Raw genomic sequence first — 23,385 nt, 5'->3', positions numbered from 1 at the left:
CATCTCTTTGAAAGTTGGACATCGGTGGCACCGTTTAGAGTGGTGTAAGGAGCACAAAAAATGGACATCTCCTCAGTGGAGTCGTTCTCCTTTTTACGGATGAGAGTCGTTTCAGTGCCAAAAGTGATTCTCAACGCCAGTTGATTTAGAGAGAGTCGATACAAGGTTTCATCCCAGTGACATCACGGAAAGAGACCGCTACGGTGGACCTGGAGTTATCTTCGGGGAGGCATTATGCTGAACAGGCGGACTGAGCTCCACGTTTTCGATTCTGTAACTGGAGATTGTTATCGTAAGGAGGTGATCCTTCCCCATGTACGTCTGTTTCGAGTTGCTTTTGGACCAGACTTCGTTTTTATGGATGACAATGCACGGCCACACTGCACTGCTGATGTTCAGCAGCTACTAGAAAGTGAAGATGTCACTCGAATGGATTGGCTAGCATTCTTTCCTGGCAAGATTTTCTCTCGGTTGGCTAGAAACCGGCCATTTATCTTAAATCTTATCCGATTTTAATAAGCATTTGAATCAAAACAATGCTGCAAAATATAAATACAGCTTATGAACTGTTAGGTGAAAATCAATTCCGTCTTTAATCAATTTTATTTAGTTTCATTATCATGCGAGGACATGATGTTGTTTTGGTTCGGGGGTTTTGAAGTTTCAAAATACACAGGCAGAAAATTGGCAATTTATCGCTTTTGAGACACCAACTTTTTCGCTTATAGGGTTATTAGAAAATGATAAAGAAGTTGGTCACATTTGGTGACTTATCACCAGCAAAAAATACAACTTGGCACGAATGTCCCCCATGTACCCGATTCTCCTGTCCAACCAATCCAGGGTAGAGTCGTAAGAAGTTATTACCAAAACAAGCACGAAGAGGAAAATGGGAATCAACACGTAACAGTGAGGGGAAATAGCAAAAGGTATATATATATATATATATATATATATATATATATATATATATATATATATATATATGTTCTATTTTTCTAGCTGGCAAAAAAAGTTTTGGAGCTCAAACAATTTTGTGAAGGGGGGGGGGAAATCATCGTTTATTAAATATCATCGCATGCGCAATCTGATAGTTACGTGATTGTTTCAAACAGGTTTTAACTGGTTTTTTCGAGAAAAAGAGTTTCTTTGATTCCCCTCCCGTTTAGAGAAAACCACTTTGAAATAACAAATTCTAATATTTGTACATTTATCGCTATTCAGTACAATGTAACCACAAAATTTTTTAATGCTGTAAATATAAAATCCTAAATGAATAGGAAAAGAAAGGTCTTAAAGAATATTTTATGTCAGAAAGAAAAATTCACATGAATTAATTGAATCAAAACATGAAATAAATTTAATGTAATATTAAAGTGGCTTATTTTTTGAACTTATACAATTACCGTAATTTTACAAATGGAATTTATATTTTTTTTGTGTGTCACATTAGATCTTTTTATTTGCTTATAAAGTAATTGATGATTGAAGAATGATTGTTCGATAATAATAATCTCTAGACAGAAACTCCAATTCAGAGTCCATTAGTTTTATATAACAGTTGAATTTGCTGCTCAACAAATTTTCAATACTTATTTATATAATTTTTTAAATCATGGTAAAATTCACAAAACTATATTAGAATTTGTGAGCATTCTTTTCATTAATGTTGATTAAACTCTTCGCACACAAAGATGAGTTTGACGCGCAATGAATTACTGAATTTTTAATTTTAAAAGTGCATTTAAGTGAAAGTATTAAGTAATTTAAAGTGCAAATGGCATTATAAATGCTTCAATATCTCAAATGTTCTTAGATTGATTTTAGCTGCAAATGCCTACAAACATTTCATGGTTACCCTGTATATACAGAATCATTTTATGGTTCTAACATAAAGGACAAAAAATTAATAATGTAACAAAGCAAATTTAATTTAATATACGCATTTTAGACAGCTTTAACGAATTATTTAAATAATTTTTTGAAAACATCCTTTTTATTTACATTCAGAAAACAATTGGACAAAAGAATGCCTTGTCAATTTTGCAGCGACTTAAAATTTTCTAATTTTTGAATTATTTTACATTCGGATTTATACGTTAAAGTCCTATATAATTAATTTTTTTTTTTAAAAAAGCAATTGAATAATTTCAAAAAGTATAAAATTTTTTTAGCTTCTGCCATTTAAAACTATTTTATGGAAGCGATTTTTATTTCATTAAGCACGCACTGACACAATTCTTTTATATATTTGTTAAAATTTCTCTTAAGTTAAAAAATTTAGTACTTCAATATAGAACTAAAATGAAAAGTACTTCAATATGAACTAATTCAAAAGTACTTCAATATAGAACTAAAATGAAAAGTAGCCTTAAATATGTAACCTTTTTTCAATAGATAGCTGCCCACAACATGTAACTATTTAATAAACCTTTTTAAATAGGTCACCTATAAATTACAAAGTCATAGCATTTCGATTTTAGACATCTTTCTATTCACATAAAACATTTAGTAGAGTATAGAATAGAATACAGTACACCCCCGATTATCCGCGGAAGTGGGTGGCGCGGCGCAAAAATCGCGGATAATCCGAAAAAAGCTAAAAACGGGTATAGCAAAAGAGAAAACAGTCATTCCAACTTTGAAAAATCGTTTTATGTACAATAAAACGTAAAATAAACAGCAGGAAATGTTTAACTAACGCTTAATATTTTAGTATATCACTCAAAACTAACCTAAAATGCATTTTATTAATGAAAATGCCGGCGTCCTGGCATAGGGGTAGCGCGTCTTCCTCGTGATCTGGGCGTCCCGGGTTCGAGCCCGGTTTGGGCATGGTTGTTCTTCTGTTGTTCTATCTGTGAGATGTGCGAATGTGCCCTCCTGTAAAAAGGGGATGTGCAAGCGAATGAGTGATGCGTGAGTGGCAAAGTCGTACTCTTGGCCCTAGTTGGCGCTGCTATAAAAAATAAGAGACGTTCCCCCTCAGGCTTAAATCACTGTCTTCGTAACAGTGGGCTTGGCAGTGGCAAGTGCCATAAGAAACAAACAATTAATGAGAACAGAAAAGTGCTTTGTACTTACGAGAGGCGTCAAGGATGCACAGAAAAATTAATACATATGTACTGTTTTAATACTGTAATGTATTATGTAATTACAAAAGCATAACTGTAAAACTACACCTTTTTGAAGAAATCAGTCATTTGTGTTTACTTCTTGCTTTGGAAGCAAAAAAAAAAAAAAAAAAAAACTTAGTGTGGCAGGCGCGGATAATCGGGAGTCTACTGTATATCTATTATATATACAATGGATAGATTCTATTCTTTATTCGCAATATTGTGGAATATTGATTAATATTTTGCAACAGATTGTGATACCTGGGTATATTATTCTAACTATCGGAAATGATGGAATACTACGTTCTAAGCAACAAGAATTGTCGAGGATTGGAAGGATTCGAATAGGATATTTCACAATATTTGGAGCAAAAGATAACTATAATAAGTTTAACATACCTTGTTGCATGATTGAAGTTCAGGGAGTGAAATTCTGGATCAAGTATCTGAAAAAGAAAACTATATAAACGAATGATTTTATGATTTTTGTTTTCGTACTTTAGTTGTTGTTTGTTTGTATGCAGATAAAGAAAATAAATTATTACTATAGAAATGCCACTATTTTTTTTTTTCCTTTTTAACAAAATATGAATAATCGCAATAAACTTAGAAAAGTCTTATACAGTTGAAATGACGTGTGACTTGTAAAGTTATGTTATACAGCATTTTGTTTCAATTAAAATATAATGTACAAGGTGAGTTTTCAGGCGATTTCTCGCCAAGTGTTGTAATTCTGATATATATATATTATAGCGTTAAGAGTTCTTACTATTTCTTTTAACGATTAACGATTCAAGATGGCAAAGTTTTAGTGAGTTTTTGGACGGTTGCCACGATGTTTTGGTACTGGTGAGAAACTAGATGGTAGACATTTGAAATGCGAGTTCGCAAATTGTACAGACTAACTCTATGGCAAAGGATACCGACGTGCTTTGATTGGTTTAAGCCTTGGCATCGTTTTGGCAATGTTTTGCACTCATAATAGTGTAGTTATCGCTTATTTGGCTTAAACCTTGCAAAACTGTGCCAAACTGTTTCCGATCTTTGTTGATATTCTTGAATCCATTTCTAAAATATGTGTTCCAGAAATGCAAGATATAAGTATTCAAAAGAAATGTATAAACTGTTTATATATTTATAAATATTAATATTGTTAATTACAAATATCAAGATTAATAATTAGATTGTTAATAACTATATGAATCTAAATATCTTAACAAATATAGCACATTTGCAGATAGACATCTTATGGTAATAATTTGAATACGAAATTAATAAATATCTCCTTGTGTTATTTTATTTTGCATGAATATTCACTAAGAATTATAATGATTTCTATTCCGTTTAATATAATCTAAATATCATAATAAATATAGTATATTTGCATATAAATATTTTATGGTAATGATTTTAACATAAAAATTTAATAAAAAAAATTCGCCGATTATTTCTCATAAAATAAAAGTTTAATTTTCAAGTCTTATTTTAATAATACTTCACAGAAAAATTGCTACTTGTGCTAATTCTTTATTTACAAGATCTGAAATACGAAACATAGCTCTATTCTCATCAATCTCAATTATTTTATAATTGTATTTCTCTGGAAGATTTAATTTCTCCATTTTGAAAAATGGCAGGCAAAAAAGTACGTAGAAAATAAACAATGCAACAGGGTTGCAGCAGTTACAGCATAGAAAGTCTGTGCAAAAGAAATCGACCAATCAGAGCACGTCGGTATCCTTTACCATAGAGTTAGTCTGTACAATTTGCGAATTCGCATTTGAAATCAGGATATTATTTACATTTACCAGCGCATAACGAGTGCCTGAGACACTATCTTATTTCAACTTATGCCGGGTTTACACTCGGCTAGTTATAAGACGGCCAGTAGGCAGCGCATGCGCTAAAAGGGTGTGATTTATGTTAACCATAATATAAATTGAGGCATTTCATGCTTGGCTATGAATAGTCGTTTTGGCGTCCCTGAATCTTCAATGCGAAACGTATGTGCCCTGTCTTTTTCATTGCGAATCGTATTAAAATGATGGATATTTACACAAAGAAACATGATAAAATAAAAAAAATCAACATACCTGAATTTGAAAAACTATAAAGAAATGGCAAATAAAATTTAAAAAAAAACGTAACCTAGCATCTAATAGAATAACGAGCAGGATTACTCTTGGCAAGCCACAACACTCAATATTGTAGGGTAAAAAATTGTCTTGCATTTACTTTTCTGAGGCAGTCTAAGACATTTAATTTTTCTGTCCATGGTTTTCAATATAACAGACGACAACGAACTAATAAAATGATAATTTCGTTGATGGCGCCAACCTCTACAGTATTATTTCTAATAGCAATTACACTTTGGAGAAACTTGAACTACAAATGCGTTGGTGCAGAAATACATTTCGTTCAAATGCGAAAAAGTTATTTACAAATATTTAGAATCTCATCGCCAACATCGGACCTCTTTATTTTACACAAATATAATTATTTTTTAAACATTTTTTACTATAGAAATTGTTTTATCTTACAAGAAAAGACAGTAGCAAACACAGTACATGCCAATAAAAGCATTATAACATAAGTAAACATTTAATATAAACATTTAAAATTATATTTTCAGCAATAAATGTAAAAGGTGGTAGTAAACACAGAAAATGCAGCCCATGATTGAGCGTGAGTTTCATTGCTTTTACAACAACGCTTCTATGGGTGCAGAGATGTTGCCATTCTTTTCATGCAAAATCGCAACACAATAATATTAATGATAAAAAAAAGGATAAAACGTTATATAGACAGTTTGTTGGACTATGTGCCAGATTAGTTAATAATCTGGCACATAGTTACTTTTTCGGTAATAAGTATTCCCCAAGAAATAGTTTTCAATTTTGCATAATATTTTTATATTTTTTCCTCGGGAACGTCGGATCATATTGTTGCGCAAAATGTTTTTATACTACTTTAAAATTTAAAATATAAATTTTTCAGTGATATCACTTTATTTTTTTATGTATTTTTTCTTTAATTTTAATATATTTTTAAATATATTTTACATTAATAATTTTTATTATTTTTGTTATTGGATTTATATTTATAATTTATACCAAAAATAATAAATAAATGTTTTAAGAGCACATCATTGACTTTATAATATCACAGCAAATTTATATATATATATATATATATATAAACGCAGACTAATAAATTCTATAACATAAACATTCTACGACATTTCGAATTAGAAAGGTTAAAATGTCGTTTTATTTTTTTTTCAAATAAAAAATAAAAATATAATTTTTTTCCTGAAATATTGATACAAAAGAAAAATTAGTTTAATATCTGTGATATTTATTAAACTAAAAATTTATTATGCTCATACTTTAGAAAATAATGATTATGAAGACCTCAGGAAAAATTCAAGGAAATAACTTAAGTGTGATAAAGAAAACAGCTATAAACGAATATGATTCAACCACGCTTCTCACAGGTTGATGGAAACGTAAAAAGTGCATTTTTTTTCTTTAGTCCTTTTTCCCATTCGCTTTAAGTAATCATATAAAATGAATTGTAATTGTAGTTCTGCTTACCCTCCGTGGAAGTTTGGAGAGATACTGGTTCAGATTCTGTTTTCTTTATCTGATCACGGTTCAAAATTACAGTTCAAATTCCGTTTCAAAATATTCCAAGTGTTATCTCAAAACGAGACATTAATTTGTAAGGTTCGATATTTAATTATCAAATTGAAATGGTTCTAAAAGTAAGACTAATCATAACCACTATGTCTGATCATCGAAAATTTAATATTCCGATAAAGAAATGAAGAAGAGAATAATGTTATCTAAATATTTGAAATGGAAAACGATTTTGTAAACAATAATATTTGATCACTAACAAATATTATTTGAAACTGTTATGACATTTACTATGTATTATGACAAACAATATGCAAAAGAACCATTTCTTTTTTCAATTACTCAGCATATTGATGTTACATAAACTTACTGAAAATATTAACGATGAATTAAGAGTTTAATCGAGTTTCTATGACAACAAATGACAACAGATTTCATAGAGACACTTTTTTTTTTTATATAAACAGTAAACTTACATTTTAAAGGTTTTCTAATACTAAATAAAATATCAAAGGATCAACATATTGCAATATCAATCGAATTGTAAGAATGCTATTTGAAGTCAAATTTCAGAATTACTAAGTTGGATCGCCAATTGCGTTTGTCATCTTGGCACAATAGCTAACTATACATACCAAAATTCATTGCTTTTTAAGTAGATTGGCCATGGAACTGCTGAAGTAAAAAAAGCTCATATGGCCACTGTGCAAAGACTAAATAATTTAAATTAAGAAAAAAAACAAAAACAACTCTACCTGAAAAGCTCTTTCTAATAAAAATAATCCACTTATTATTAATTATTTGGTTGAAATCTAGTTTAATGTGATCCTTGATGTCTCAACAACATGGTAGCCCAAACAAGCAAAGTATGTAACTATTCCGATAACCCTATACATAGTATTGTTTTCCTTGTCAGTCATTCAGACTTTATGGCGGGTTTACACTCGGCCAGTTATAAGATGGCCAGTAGGCAGGGCATGCGTAGAAAGGGACTAATTGATGTTTGCCACAATTTCAAAAGACAAATTCTGGCATTTCATACTTGGCTAAAAATTGCCGTTTTGGCGACCGTGAATTTCTTTTCACTGCGTATCCTATTAAAATGACGGATATTTACACAAAAAAACATGGTAAAATAAAAAAAAAGGTCAATATGCCTAAATTTGGAAAACACTAGAAAAGAAATGGCAAATAAACTGAAACACACACATACAACCTCCCATTAGAAAGAACAAACATCAAAAAATGTCGGAATTAATCTTTGATAAGTAAACCATTTTTTCACGCCAAAAAACCTGCCAAATTCCACAAGCGCATGCGAAGTAAGAAAAAAATACAATACAGCGGCATGTTGTTGTCACTTCGGGACGATTACTTGCCATCGACAGAAGAGTGTTTTTCATCCTTTCTACGCATGCGCTTCCTACTAATCGTCTTATAACTGTTTGAGTGTGAACCCTGCATTAAATTTAGTGACTTCGCCATTGTTGGCATCTTTGGAGAACTGAAGGAATACTTTAAAATAATTTCAACCCAATTTTTCAGCATCTTTCATTCACAACTAGCTATAACTCACTATTTGCAATCAGCTGGTTCCCCAGAATTATTATTTAATTCATTCAAATTATTTAAAAGTAATTTCTTGTCCGTGATTTCGTCGAATTGTCAGACATTAAAACCATGATATTTTAATTGTTTTACATATGTTTTATTGATTGGGCAGAGGAAAACTTTCCTAATAGAGACCAAGCCTACGACATCATAGATACATTAAAAATATAATTTTCCTCTCATATGTTTATCAAGTTTCGCGATATTATAACTTCACTTTTATAGTCGTCTTGTAAAATTTCACAGATATTAAACAAAATCTTTCTTCCTTACCTTTCAGCAATGGAAAAAAAAAATTGCGACGAAATACTCGATGAAAAGATGAAACCTGTTTTAATTTCCAACAATAAATCATTTGATAAATGATCTATTGTTGGAAATTAAGCGAAAAAATATTTTAAAAAATTGCCAAAAATTAAGGAAAAATCATGTGATTATTAAATTGATATTATTAATAATTTCTTTAAAAACTGAAACGGTGTAAAAACCATTTTTATGTAATAATATTTTCGGAAACTATCGCGGAATTATCCCAAAACTTAGCTAAATTCTTAATTTAATAAAATTCCAAATAAATAAATAATAATAATAAAAAAACTTTACGAGGTATACATTTCTACTCTTCAAGGTATATATGTGCCAAATTTGGTATCTGTAGTCAAATGATCCAGCCTTCAGAATGCCAATACACATAAAGTAGCTAACACAGATACATGCAAAGACATGCACACATTCCTCGTTACCAGTAAGGCCGCGGTGGCCTGGTGGTAAGGTCTCGGCTTGTGAGCGGTAGGGTTTTAGGTTCGAGACCCGATTCCACTGAAGAACCGTCGTGTAAGGGGTTCTGTTGCACGTTAAATCCGTCAGACCAAACGCCCTCCCGCTGGTGCGGTGCGGTGTTGTATGGTGTGGAGAGAGGGGTGCCAGCTCAGGTGTCGTCCTCGTCATCTGATCGCTGTTCAAAATTGCGAGGTCCGTCTCAAAATAGCCCTAGTGTTGCTTTACAACGGGAACGTTTAAATAACCAAACTGAAATCTTTACCAGTAGAGATTCTTAGTTAAAAATAAGAAACAAAAATACCACTACTTGTGACTACTATTTGTTGCTGCTTCACTTCTGCTTTTTCACAAACTGCACACGAATGCAGCTTATTAATGACGGCTGCTTTTTCACAAACTGCACACGAAGGCAACTTACTAATGGTCAGTAGCGCACAGCTAGCAAGGCAAAAGTACTTCTTTCGCGTATCGATTACATTTTGACATTGCAAGGACGTTTTAGTTTGTTAAAGGATTCTGTCTTTAAAGGTTAATGACTTTGATAGTCTACGTAAACAAGTGATTTAAACATGGGCGTATCCTACTTCATTTTTATTGTTCTGCCATAGTTATGCCTAGATATTGGAGGGCACAAGGACTAAGATTTTCTAATGATGAAATGCGATATATTTATGGAATTTTTTTGTAACCAAATTGCTATTTATGATTTAGCCTATGGTAAAATAATTTAAACATTGTTAAGAATTATTAAAGACAAAAAGCATTCCGTAATTATAAAAAAATAATAATAAAATATGATATTTCCAACATGAAAGAAAGCCGAATTTTAATGCTTCTTTTAAGGTCAAGTTTTGATGGCTAATAAATAGCTGTTATTTCTCGATTTTATTTTAAAGAATAAAGAAATAAGTTTGAACCAGGTAGACGCTACAGCTATTTTTTATTTAAGTGGAAAGCTGAAAAAATGATAAAATTTAAAACATGCTTAAAGATATGAAACCATTCAAGAAAACCAATAACATTTCAGAACAAAAATTTGTCAAATCAAGATGACAATTTAATTATTTATTAAGTTTGGTTTTATGTGATCTCAAGTATGATTGATAAGAAAATATATCATAGATTTATTTTACTTATGAATGTACGGTACTAATGATACAGAATCATAATAATATACGATCATTTTACAAATACCATACCTTTTAAATGTTTCCTGAAATTATGCGCTTCACTAAAAAATACTCTTTCGTAGAAACGTAATAACGATTCATATCTGTCAGGCTTAGATGGCAGACGAATTGTCAGACTTAGATGACAGACGTAAGTTTATTTTCCTGATTACATCTGTCTGTTGGAATGTAAGTGAATACGAGAACTCAAAAACACAGTAAGCGTGTTAGATGGAATTTGATATGTAGTCTTTATACCACAATTTTAAATTTGCATGAGGATTTAGACAGAAATCCATTAACTGAAAGATATATTTTACTCAAATGAATTCTCGGTTATTTTTAGTATGCAATAGAATTATATAAAATTGAGCCATATTTATAATGATTTCTTTTTATTAGTACATTATCATTTACGTTTTAAGAAAATGTAGTACATTAGTCAATCATGAAACTAAGAATTTTCTTGGAAGTCACCGCGGCACATACGATAAGAACCAACGGGAAAGGTCTACCCTAAACTTTTCTGTATGCGCTCAGAAAAAGCTAATATCACCACTGCCTAGAGCAAAAATTGGTAACACTGGAAAAGATCGTCAACGCCACAAGTGCTCAGATTTTTACTTTCATAGTTCCCGCACCTGAACTTTCCTAGCTTCTCAGTATACTTAAGAAAGTCCAATAAGCTGTTTGGTCATCTTTTAATCAAACGATTGAAACAAAAAACTGGTGACGAATTTCAATTGTAGTAGCAATGTCATATGCCAAAATTCTTTAATTTTTACCCTGAACTATCCCATTTATATGCATGCGAATGTTCGGACAGATAGAGGTCAATCCTTTGACGCATTTGGTTAAAATTTCATATCAATATAAAATTTAAATGTCAAAATTGTATTAAATTTTTTTTTCTCATATTTGGTTTTATATTTATCGTGTTTGTTTTCACTAGAGCAGAGAGAAAAACCATCGTCCTATGATTGGATTTTGCAAGAACTCTCGGCACAAATCTACAAATGCGGTGCAAAGATCACATACCACATTTCATCAGTCTAGCCCAAAGCATTTTTGAGTTAACATGTTCACAGAGGGAGAGGTATAGTTCCACAAATATTCTTTTGGCATTCATGAACGTCTGAAACGTAGATATTCGTCAAAATTTGCAACTCAAACGTTTTGACAATTATAATACTCGCTTTGTTTACGTAAAAGTAAGAGTGTATTTGATTACATGTGTAGATTTGACCTTCTAATTCTTACGTGACGTCAAAGCCTGGCTATGATGTTACGTCAACTGACTACATTGGACAAAAAAGTTCTGTAATTTCATTCGATGTATCATTTGCAAGATTGTTTCTCTAGTCCTTAACAATTATGTTATTTTTTATTTAAAAAAAGTAGCAAATGTTCATTAATTAAAATATTATTTCTGGTTAAGTAAAATTACAGCAAAGAACTATTTACAATATTTTTGTTAGTTTGAAAATGTAGGATTTTTTAAATTTTCGAATTGCAAAGATCTAATATTTTCGAACATTTAAAGATGACTGAATCAGAATTTCCATTTACAGATTTTCCTACATTAAGTACAATTAAGAATTAAAATTTTTAAACTGTGCACTTTGATTTGAAACTCTTATCAGTAATTATACAAAAAAAAACTATTTATATTGTTTTTGAAACATTTCAAAGAACGAAAAAAGTGCTTGAATCAAAAAACATATCAAAAGTTTTATTAAAATTATGAATAATACGACTAAAATATGATCGCTCAGTAACGATATTTTAAAACTGAATAAAATAAAATAAAAAAATCCTAATTTTTTTTCTAAATGTTTGTACTTAGAAAAAAGCATTAAGTGCAATGCAAGATCCAAATTTGGTCAATCTAATTGATTTTTCCGGTCAAAATCGTTTTTTAAAAATTCCAAATGAAAAAAAAATGTTAGGGAATATGTAAATTTGAATCCATATCAAAGCTTTCATTTGGGATATTACGCAAAATTATAAATACTAAAACAATTTAAGCAAATTAAAACAAATTATAAAAATTTTGAAAAAAATTCTATAAGATATTAAAACTGTGGAAGATCTCTGTAATAATTATTCATGCGCTAATTTATTTCAATAATATTTCATATTAATAAAAACATATGTTTCGTACAAGAAAGAAAAAAGTAATAAGTATTCTAGAGACGGAACATGGAAGGAAAAAAAAGTCCTTTTCCAAACTTTTTATTTATTTATTTATTTTGATTTGTAGACAGAATTGTGGAATCTGAAGATCGTGGTTTAAATTCCAAGGTCACACAGGTGCATGAACTTTTGATGATTTCCCCGTCTACGTCTTATTTACACTACCGGTGTCTGCGTCTTCATTTACCGATAAAAAGACGCATTTCCTTCATGATGGCGTAATTTTTGTCGAATTAAATTAATTACCGAGAAATCCGTAAAAGTTATGCCTCGCATTCCATGCTGATTTTTCAGTTTTTGAAACGCGTCCTTGTATTTTATAATCTTGAGACGAAGTATTTTCTTATCAAATATTCTTCTTATAAAATGAACTTTTATATAAAATGTTATAACATAAAAAATTTTTATAGCAAGAAACATTTTTTAATTGAAATGAAAATGTCAATTTAGCAGACGATTTGTTTCCTAACAATGTGATATCTATAAATTTCCTGATTTCAAAATCGTCTGCAGTATTCAATTATTTATTAAATTTTTCGAACAACTAATAAAGACGATAGGGAAATATGGCACAGAAATGAAACTGGTATTGTTGAAAAGGTAAATTATTAAATTTCAAGATGTAAAAAAACTTGTTGTGGAATAACTTGCTCTTAAGTTATTAACTAAAAACGGAAATTTTTGGTTAATTTCTATGCAATGTGCAATTACCTTTTGGATTGAATTGGCACTATACTCTCTGTTTTCTTAAAAATAAGTTTATAAAGTTTGGATGAATTCAGTCAACATTTTGGAGGAAATGGAGATCATGTATATATAGCCACAATGATTTTTATTTGTAACATGTTGATATTTCCAACTATGCGCGAGATTAAAATCCTTGCATTTGAAATATATTTTATATACAAACTACTTTTATACAAGATATTTTTATTATCTAATATCTTTATCGTCTGCTTTTAATTAAAATGAAAATATCGTTTGAACCAAACAATTTTTAAAAACCATTGATAGCTAACATTATCCATAACTTATTATTATATTAAATTAATAATACAAACTTTGTTCACAAGTGCTGAAGTGAAAGAAAGGTCATATTTGTTTGCGCGATTGACTTAAGCTTAGCTTTAAGCATGGTTAAATCATTATTTTAAGATATAAAAAAAAGCATTATCAAAAGATGTAAACTAAACGACAAATTAAAAAAAAATAATGGTAGAGTAATTCAAATTGTAAGAAAGACGAAAGTCTTGATAGTTTCTAATAACTGAATATTTAATTAATTTTTTGCTTCAAAATATTAATAGTATTCCTTGTTATGTCTTATATAATATGAGTGCAAAATTTGGATGAAATTTGGCCGAATTTATTTAGTATGTGGAACATATATTACATTCTCAACGACTTTTATTTAAATTAATGCCGGGTTTACATTCGGCCAGTTACAAGACGGCATGCAAACAGCGCATGTGTAGAAAGGGACTGATTTATGTTTGCCACAATTTAATAAGATAGATTCAGGCATTCCATGCTTGGCTATAAATTGTCGTTTTGGCGTCCCTGAATTTTTCTTTTTCATTGCGTATCGTATTAAAATGATGGATATTTACACACACACACACACACACACACACACACACACACACACACACACACACACACACACACACACACACACACACACACACACACACACACACACACACACACACACACACACACACACACAAAACCCTTGATAAAATAAAAAAAAAACGATCAACATACCTAAATTTGGAAAACTTTAGAAAAGAAATGGCAAATAAAATTTTTTTAAAAGCACAACCTTCTCATCAGAAAGAACCAAGAGCAAAAAATATCGGAATTAATCTAAGATAAATTATCAATTTTTTCATGTCAAAAAAACCCGCCAATTTCTACAAATGCATGCGCAGTAAGAAAAAATACAATACGGCTGCTTGTAGATGTACTGTCGGGAAAATTACTTGCCATCGATGGAATAGCATTTTTCAGCCTTTCTACGCATCTTTCTCTTCTCTTCCAGTGTAAACCCGGCATAAGATTAAGGGTATATTTCATTTATTTTATGTCTAATATCAGCAAAAGGCTTTGATTTTTTTCGTATATTTCTACAATATAAGTGATGACCTTGTGCAAAACGTTGTTTATAGAGAAGACAATTATATATGCATTTCAAAAAGTTATTTCTTCCTATTGACCAGTCGTACGCAAAATTTTATACAAATCTGTAATTTCGATTTTTTGATTTTAAGATTACACCCCGAATTTCATACATCTAGCTAGTTCTGTGTTTGAGTGATCGCGTTTGTAAAAATAAATTAAGAGATCCAAAGTCCAGAATTTGACAAGCATCAAAATTTTGGTAATAATTTATATAATCAAATTTATTGCATTTTTCAGAAATAGTTTTCGCGTGAGCATGAACTATTATCCAGACAGACATTAACTGATTTCCTGATACAGGGATTTTGCCCCAAACTTGATAGATATTGCAATTTTGTTGCAAAGAGAACACACAACAAATTTTGCCCTTCTGAATCTGAAAGTTCTGAATCAAGGTATTGATAGGTAAGTTTTTAATTTTAATTTAATAGGTAAGTTTATAGCTTCTTCCAGATTTGAGGAAGTTTAAATGGCTGATATCTATGAAATCCCGATTTCCAATTTGTATCATGATAATATTATTGGTTGACATATTATCTATAAATTATGACATGAAAGATAAAAAATCTCGCAAAAAATATTACTCAAGGAGCATAATTATTTCTATGATAATAAGCTCTCATTCAGAACTGTATTGAGAAATATAATTAGAATTTTTGATTAAAAGTTAATTAAAATTTTAATATTTTTCTTCAGTGGAGGAAGATTAATTTAAAAGCATGTAATTTGTCAAAAATTAAATTTAAATATTTTAAAATTCATAAAATTAGAAAATCCAAAAATAATAAAATAATATTTGTAAAATTCTCCCTCTAATTAAATAATTTATAAAATAAATAAAATAATATGAATTTTTAGGGTACATTTTACAATAATACGTTTCATTGTTTTATATACTGCATTCATATTCAAGTGCCTCGCAGCGATACTTGATACAAGATATTTTGTACGATACTTGATACATTCTTTTCGAGTACAAATTATCGTTGTTCTATACTTCAAATTTTGAAAATAAAATTGAAAAAAAAATAGACGAATGCAGATTAAAACATTATCATACTACGATGTTTCGCAACAAAAGTTCGAAATTTCTAAACCCTTTTTTTTTTTTTTTTTTTTCGAATACGAAGTATAAAGAATTTATTGTAATCTTAGAAGAAATTCGAATTTGAGATTTTGCCAAATTTTCACTTGTCAGACCACCCTGAATTCGAAAAGTATATTTTTGGAACTTTGTCTGCCCGTCTCTCTGTCTGTGAACATGATAGCTCAAAAACGTTGTGAGCTTTTCGAATTAAAATTGATACATGGACTTGAGATCGAATTTGTAGAATTCTACCCAATTTTGAAAGAAAACCATTCAAAGGAAACCTGTCCGTCTGGTTGTTTTAGTACAAACAAATCCGATAAAATTTAGTAAACAGTTTTAGCATCTAAAATATGGATACTTATGAAATTTTGTACAAGATCTGTCAAAACGTTAACCATCTGCCGGTCTGAAGTTTTGCATGCATTTAAGCCCCATTACTCTTAAACGCAAATCATTGAAATTCAGTAGTTGATCTTGTAAATACATTTGTAGTTTTCTTTTAAATTTTCTTTTAAATGTGTTGGAAAAAGGTGTCTAAAATAAGTATTCGCACAATAGAATCATTAAAATTGCTGGAATCATGCCGAAATTCTTTATTTTTAACAAGCATTCGCCAATGCCACGCAAGATATTCGCAGTTTACCCACTTTTAAGCGGTGAGTAGGGTAAAGATCTTTGCTAGAAAATATACAAGAAAGTTTTGGGGAGACCTAATCTGGCGGTTAATAATCGCAATATATTCTTTCTATACATTTCGTATAGAGAAAGTAAGATGTTCATTTCGAATACTAGATTCGCCTATCATATAGATAATTTCTTATGTACAGCCCTGTTGTCATATATTGTAGAAAATTATTTCGGGCACTGTTTAGAAGTAGAATTAATGCCTTTTATAATATTACTGCGCTTTATGTAAAAACTTTCTTTATAAACATTCTTAAATTGTTTTAAACTGGGATCTTTATCGGATCCTCTTCAGTTGGAGGTTATTGTTGGTATTTGCTTTCAAAATTATTTTTATTTTGTTTCAGGTATTGCATTTTCTTTCTGACATGAATTACTATCGTCTATTTCAAACCTATCTTAATAATTAATAATGTTATGTATTAATTAAGGAACATTACGGTTGGTGAAAATTCCAACGTAAGAAAACAAAACTTTTGATGTTATAATATATTTACAACTGAAGCGTAATATAAATAATATTTTTTTATATTTTAAGTATTTGTCAGTCTGAAAGGGTATACTACAACTTTTGTTAGTTTTTCTGTGACAATCACATCTGAAATATTGCTAATGGTGGCATATTTTCTAGTATATATAATAAAGATCGAAATCTTCTTATTAAAGTCGATAACTCCATCACTTTCCTTTATTCAGTAGTTTTACCACACATTGCATATATTTAGTAAAAGATGGAATGGAAAAAAAACATGGAATATGTACTGTAAAGTACTGAAGGACTAGACACTTTGGTGAGATGGCGACAGAAACTAAATTTAGTTGGTGCCGAGTGGCAACGTGGAGCGGAATGCTGTGGTGTGCTTGAAAAGGAACACCGGAAGGAATAGTTTATTAAAATTTAAAATGCTTCATGTTTAAATATTAGTCTTTGTAAAGTTGTGTAATGTAATGATGGTCCCTATGTGTCAAAAAAGAAATAAACCAATTCGGTTTAACAATCGGTCTGTTTCTTTGGAATAATTCACGCTACCATATTACAGTACAATAAGCGTCCAAATTTTTCTATTGAAGTGAATAACTTCGTTATTCTTCTTTCTTCAGCAATTTTAATATACATTGCATACATTTGGTAAAAGCTGGAAAGAAAAATACTCGCAATATGTACAATGAGAGTCCAAATTTCTGAATTAAATTTAACAACAAAGTTACTCTCATTCCTTCAGTTTTCTTACTATGCATCGTATAAATTTGATTAACGTTGGAGAAGGGATATATGAAATAAAAGTATCTACTACAGCGAACAATAATCTCACTTTTGTAATTTTTTAAACTATTATTAAGGAAAGGTTATTTAAGGTATATATATTAAGGTTATTTCTATTTAATTAAGCATATGCTATCATTGTGAATAGAAACTCATCCAAAACATCTTGGGTTAACTACGATAACCGATTTTATTGCACTTTATTCTAATACCTAGAAAATCAGGGGTGAAACTTAGGAAAATTTCTTTTCATTAATTCGATACTAGAATGTTGCGGACAGTTGATCTGATCTAATTCCTAACAGCTTTAGGAGGTAAATGAGAATAAAGAATGAAAAAAAAAAACTGTTTAATTACATTGCACCATCAAATAACTGGCCTCACCACATGCTAAACCCCTTTCGGTTATTTGCTATAGGAGAAAATTGATAGTCAGAGACGGGTGGGAGAAGGAGTGTAGCGGTCGCCTTCAGGAGCATCGACTTTCATCCTTGAACGAGCGAGCAACTAAATAAAGCCCAGATCAGAGCTTTCTCTAGAGTAGCCATTCTTCCAGTCTGGAGCCAGACTGGAGAAGGGGCCAGACATATATTAAATTAAGAGGGACTGGGCAGAAATGACAGGATATCACTATCTCTATAATGGCTTTGTATAGTTATCTGAAGGATTATAGCCATAAACGCCTAATCTAAAGTCCTAAAAGAATTGTTAGCTATAACAAAATAAAATGAAAAGCAATATCTGAATATTTTATTAAAAACATAAAGATTAATATGTTTTATGTAACTGAATAACACTTATCATGACACAGACCTGAGGCTTCCCTTTTTTTTTAACGTTTCTATGCCTGAATTAATTGTGAAGTGCTTTTGATGATGATTTTGCGTAGTTATTTGAGGGATTATCGCTATAAGCGGCCAAATCAAAATTTCTAAAAAGAATTGATAATTATAATAAAATAAAATGAAAAGCAATATCTGAGTATTTGAGACAAAAAAAAGCACACAGTTTATCATATGTTTAATATAACTGAATAACTTCCATCATTACATAGACTTCCTTTTTTTAACGTTTCTATGTCTAAATTCATTGAAAAGAAATGATGATTTGTGTTATTTCTATAATGGTTTTGTGCAATTATCTGAGAGATTATCGCCATAAACGGCCTAAACTAAATTCATAAAAGAACTGTTATTATAACAAAATAAAAAGAAAATCAATAAGGTATAACGTTTACTTAATTGCGTAAAACTTGTCAAACATACCTAATATTTCCTTTTTTCCTCGTTTCTATGCTAGAATTCATTGTGTAGGGCTTTAATGATAGTTTGTGCCATCGCTATAATGGTTTTGCGTAGTCGTCTGAGGGATTATAGCCATAAACATTAAAATTAAATTCCAAATAGAATTGCTAGTTATAACAAAATAAGAAGAAAAGCGACATCTGAATATCTGATGAAAAAAAAACACGTAAGGTTTATTATACATTTTATACAATTGATTAATACTCATCATTATACAGACTTAAGATTTCCTTTCTCTTTTTAGCGCTTTTATGTCTGAATTCATTGCGAAGTGCTTTTCTGCGTAATATAATTTGATTTATTTTCCCCTTTCGATGGAATCAAATCCTAATTAATTCCATTTTATCCCATTTGATTCCATTTATCAAAAGGAACAATTACTTTTTAACTAAAATTTTTTTTCGCACCAATCTTCTTCCCTGACATAATTGAATTTACTTAAAAACAACATCAAAAATTTTATTAAAGCTGAATTTTACTACAACAAATTCGGACAAGTCTTTCCCAACAGTAATAATTTTTACTTTTTAATTTTCAATGGATTTTCAATTGTTTTAGCTGTTGAAATACATTACCATGACAACAACATTAAGTTGTCGCTTGCATTTTCAATATTTGCCATTTTTTATTTTTCAAAATGTTTTCGATCAATTGACATCAATAAGCAATGACTGGCACCAATAAACAATCAATTGACAAGGCCCTCATACTAGATGACGTTAGAAAATTCATATATTCATAAAGTAGTTCAACTGATTTAAAAAATTCCCTAATTAATTCGATCATTTGATATTTCGGCGAAATAAAGTGGTTCAATTTTAATTATTTATTCATTTACTTATCAACTTTCCACAAGTTTAAAAAGAATTCCCAGTGTTTTTGATATGATATATTTCCATATTCCATTAATGATCACCAAATATGAAAAAAATATGATTTCAATAACTTGGATACTAATTTTCTATTAAAATAATTTGCGATTTCTATAATAGTTGTAAATTTCATACCACCGAAAACGACTCATTTAAAATGAAATCTTTGAAAAGATGATTAACTATGCGCATTAATTTATGTATATTAAGTAGAACGGCTGTGTGTATATGTGTATTCTTTATACACATTCACATTTTTTTTTCTATTCTTGATGAAATTTTGTATGTGTGCTCAAAAATCAGGGAATGATCACTAAGCTTTTAAAGCCCAAAAGTGAATTTCATATTAGTTTATTGAAAGATAAAGAAGTTTTTAACAAATTCCTCTTATCTCCTTGAAATATTACTCATCAGAAATTACTTTTACACTGTCTTGAAAAGTTTAAAAAATTGCCTTAGCATGATAAAAAAAATAAAATAAACATTTGCTTTGTTTTCTAATTAAAGAATTTTAGTTTTATTAGAATTTAGTAATTATTATTAATTCGAGTTTTCTTTCCTTTAGACATTTTTAAGTAAAAAAAAAAAAATAATAAAAATTAACAAAAATTCTTTACAAAAATTCATTATTTGGAAAATTATAAGGGATAGTTCTTTCTAAACAGATATTTTGGTTAAGATTTAAAAACATGGTTTGGAAGCTAAATTTTTTTTCAAGCAACAATTCGTTAAATTTGGACATTAAATTTAACAAAGTTAGGATCGAATCGTTATTTCGGCGCTTTATGTTTTACTTTGATATCAAGCATAGAAAGAAATTATTCATTTTAGCAAAAGTTTTCATTTCCATTTAATTTATGTTTTTCAATCTTATCAAACAACAGAGGTTCACCTCTAAGTAATTATACATTTTATAATAATAGTTTAATAGCCGGAAAAACAATACTACGTATGAACAAGCTTGTTTAAAAGCGGAGAGAACTAAATAATTTTATCTACAGACTAATTCGTTTTTAATCTGATAAATATAGATGACACTTAGATACTGAAAGAAATATCAGTTCATAAACTATGCAATAACAAATAATGAGTCAGTTACATTAAATAATTTACTTAATAATAAAAATCTTTAACAAACTATTGTTGATTTTGTGAAAGTGGGACAATAGTTATAAATATTTTTGTCTTTTAAAAATGCATTTATTTAATTTGAGGCAAGCTTTCATTAAATAAAATTTAAAGTATATCTCTAATTAAATTTTGGAAAAAAATGAAAAGGATCTGGAACGTAATATTAGAACGTAAAGTATTAATTATTCTTCTACGATAATTTTTAGGCTTTTAATTTTTTTAAATCGAAAACGCAATGTACAGAATATTAAAATTTCATATATTTAGATTAAGTCTCTCGGAGTATTACGTTCCTGATTAGACACCTCATATTTAAAATCTTGTACTACTTAAATGAGAATATAAATATAAATATCATCATAAAATAATCTTCCGATTAAAAGTCAATACAACTTTTATAATTAAGAAACAATCCAAACGGATACTATACAATTATATTCATAAAGGAAATGTTTGCTATAAAATAAAATACAAGTCTACCCGTTTCAACATATGACACAGATCTATCAATAGCATATGGTCAGTATGGACACTAATGTAGAAGCCAAAAAGTGAAAAAAAAATAATAACATATATGTTTTCTGAATAAAAAAATATTTAAATTAAAAGTTATAATAGTCGCCAATTTACATTCCGTTCGAACATTGATTCTGAGTAAGAATTGCAAAGCCGATAATAATGTAATGTTCCATTATTGCTGCAATATATTATTTTAGGAATAATAATTCGAAAAAATAATTTAAATATGAACGTCAATAAAAATAAACAATTTATGTCTGAATTATATGTAACAAAATAAAAGAACCATGAATTATTGTTAATAGTGAAATAAACCAATTTTTCTAATTTTGGACAACGCATTCAGCAGAAGGTTGACAAATTTTGGTTAAATTATACGATTATCGGGTTTTTATATCTTGCTTTCCAGAATAATCCCATGTTTAGTTAGTGATCTAGATAATAATTAAAGAGGAGACTAATTCCTTTCAGTGATCTGGACACTAATTAAAGATATAATGGACACTTGTTGATTATAGCTACTTTTTAACTAATTCCTTTCAACTAACAGAGATAAAATAATTATAATATAAGCATATTTTAAAAATCTTCCTTTTGATGTTAAAAATTAATTTAAAAAATAAATAAATTTCAAACAAATGGGTGCAATTAAAATCAGTTTCAGAGCATTTTTTTTCCATATCGAATGCCGTTTCAGATCTGTAACTTTAATTTTTTTTTCAGACTTGCAAAACAAGGATTAATCAATGACATACATAAGATAAATTTAGTAAAAACATTTTTTAAAAACTCACTTTGATTCATCGACTAAAATAGATTTCTTGAAACTTTTAATTATCTTCTAGATTTCTATCCATAATAAAATATAAGAAATTCTATAGAATCGCAAAAAAGAATTTTCCTAAATTCACTAACAAATAGAAACACTTTTACTAAATCAAAATGGTAAATATAAGAATAAATCTATTAATTAATCATAATTAGTTATTTTATAATTAATCCATTAATTGTACTAAACTTCAGAGCACTATTGTATCAGGAAGTGATAGTAAAATTGATTAGAACATTCCATTTTTACATCAATGAGTCTAGACCAGTTAAATATAAGTTTATAATTAAAAACAGGAAAAAGTGCTGACGGGAGAAAAAGAACAAAATCCCAAAGTAGGGGCGGGGCGTATGGTTGTCAAATAGAATTAAACTTCAATCGAAACACAGATCAAGCTTAACGCGATTTATCACAAATAGTGTTTAAGAATAAGAACAATATTTTTAAGCAAATAATAATGACAAAAATTCTATAATACGAGAAAATACTTTCAAAATAAAAGTCGCGAAACCGAAAAGAAGAGCAGAGGTACTCACAAAGCGTGGGCGAACACTCAGACCAGTCTGATTCCCGCGCGTTTGGAACAGAGATGGTAGCTTAGAATATTTTTTCTCCCAACTGCATGTTCTCTGTCGCCGTAGCCTTGACACTCCCCCCTCCCTCTCCGACCGCATCATTCGCATCAAGCAGTGAATGCTAATACTTTCTCCTTTATTCTCTTGTTCTTATTCTATACGTCCCCTTTAGGGTAGCTGTCAAAAGAACATAATCTGTTGGAAGGATGAATCTTGCAGAATAGAATGGAATTTGGAAGTAATGATGTCATGATTGCATTGGTTTTGTTATGAATTTAAAAATGAATTGTTCCTTTTCGTTTTGCTTGATTTTTGAAGAATGCATTGGTAAGTTTGCATTCTAACTTGTAATTGGGTTGATATTAGAATATTATTGGGCGAAACTATCGATGGTTGTTTTAATAAGAGCCAATAATCACA

The 23,385-nt window shown here is 29.6% G+C and overlaps 1 protein-coding gene across 1 annotated transcript in view; it reads right to left on the bottom strand.

Annotated features, from left to right (window-relative positions):
* Positions 1-23,062, bottom strand: part of LOC129963201 (lipopolysaccharide-induced tumor necrosis factor-alpha factor homolog) — a 50,906-nt gene extending 27,844 nt beyond the window's left edge. Inside the window, exons 1-2 of the mRNA XM_056077380.1 lie at positions 22,927-23,062; positions 3,516-3,562 (exon numbers count right to left, since the gene is read on the bottom strand). Coding sequence (XP_055933355.1) covers positions 3,516-3,525 — 10 coding nt within the window. The 5' untranslated portion in view covers positions 3,526-3,562; positions 22,927-23,062. The remainder of the gene's footprint in view (positions 1-3,515; positions 3,563-22,926) is intronic.
* Positions 23,063-23,385: the final 323 nt, after the last annotated feature.

Source organism: Argiope bruennichi, chromosome 3, assembly GCF_947563725.1.
Source record: "Argiope bruennichi chromosome 3, qqArgBrue1.1, whole genome shotgun sequence".
Lineage (NCBI taxonomy): Eukaryota > Metazoa > Arthropoda > Arachnida > Araneae > Araneidae > Argiope > Argiope bruennichi.
This window is presented reverse-complemented; position numbering and strand designations above follow the sequence as displayed.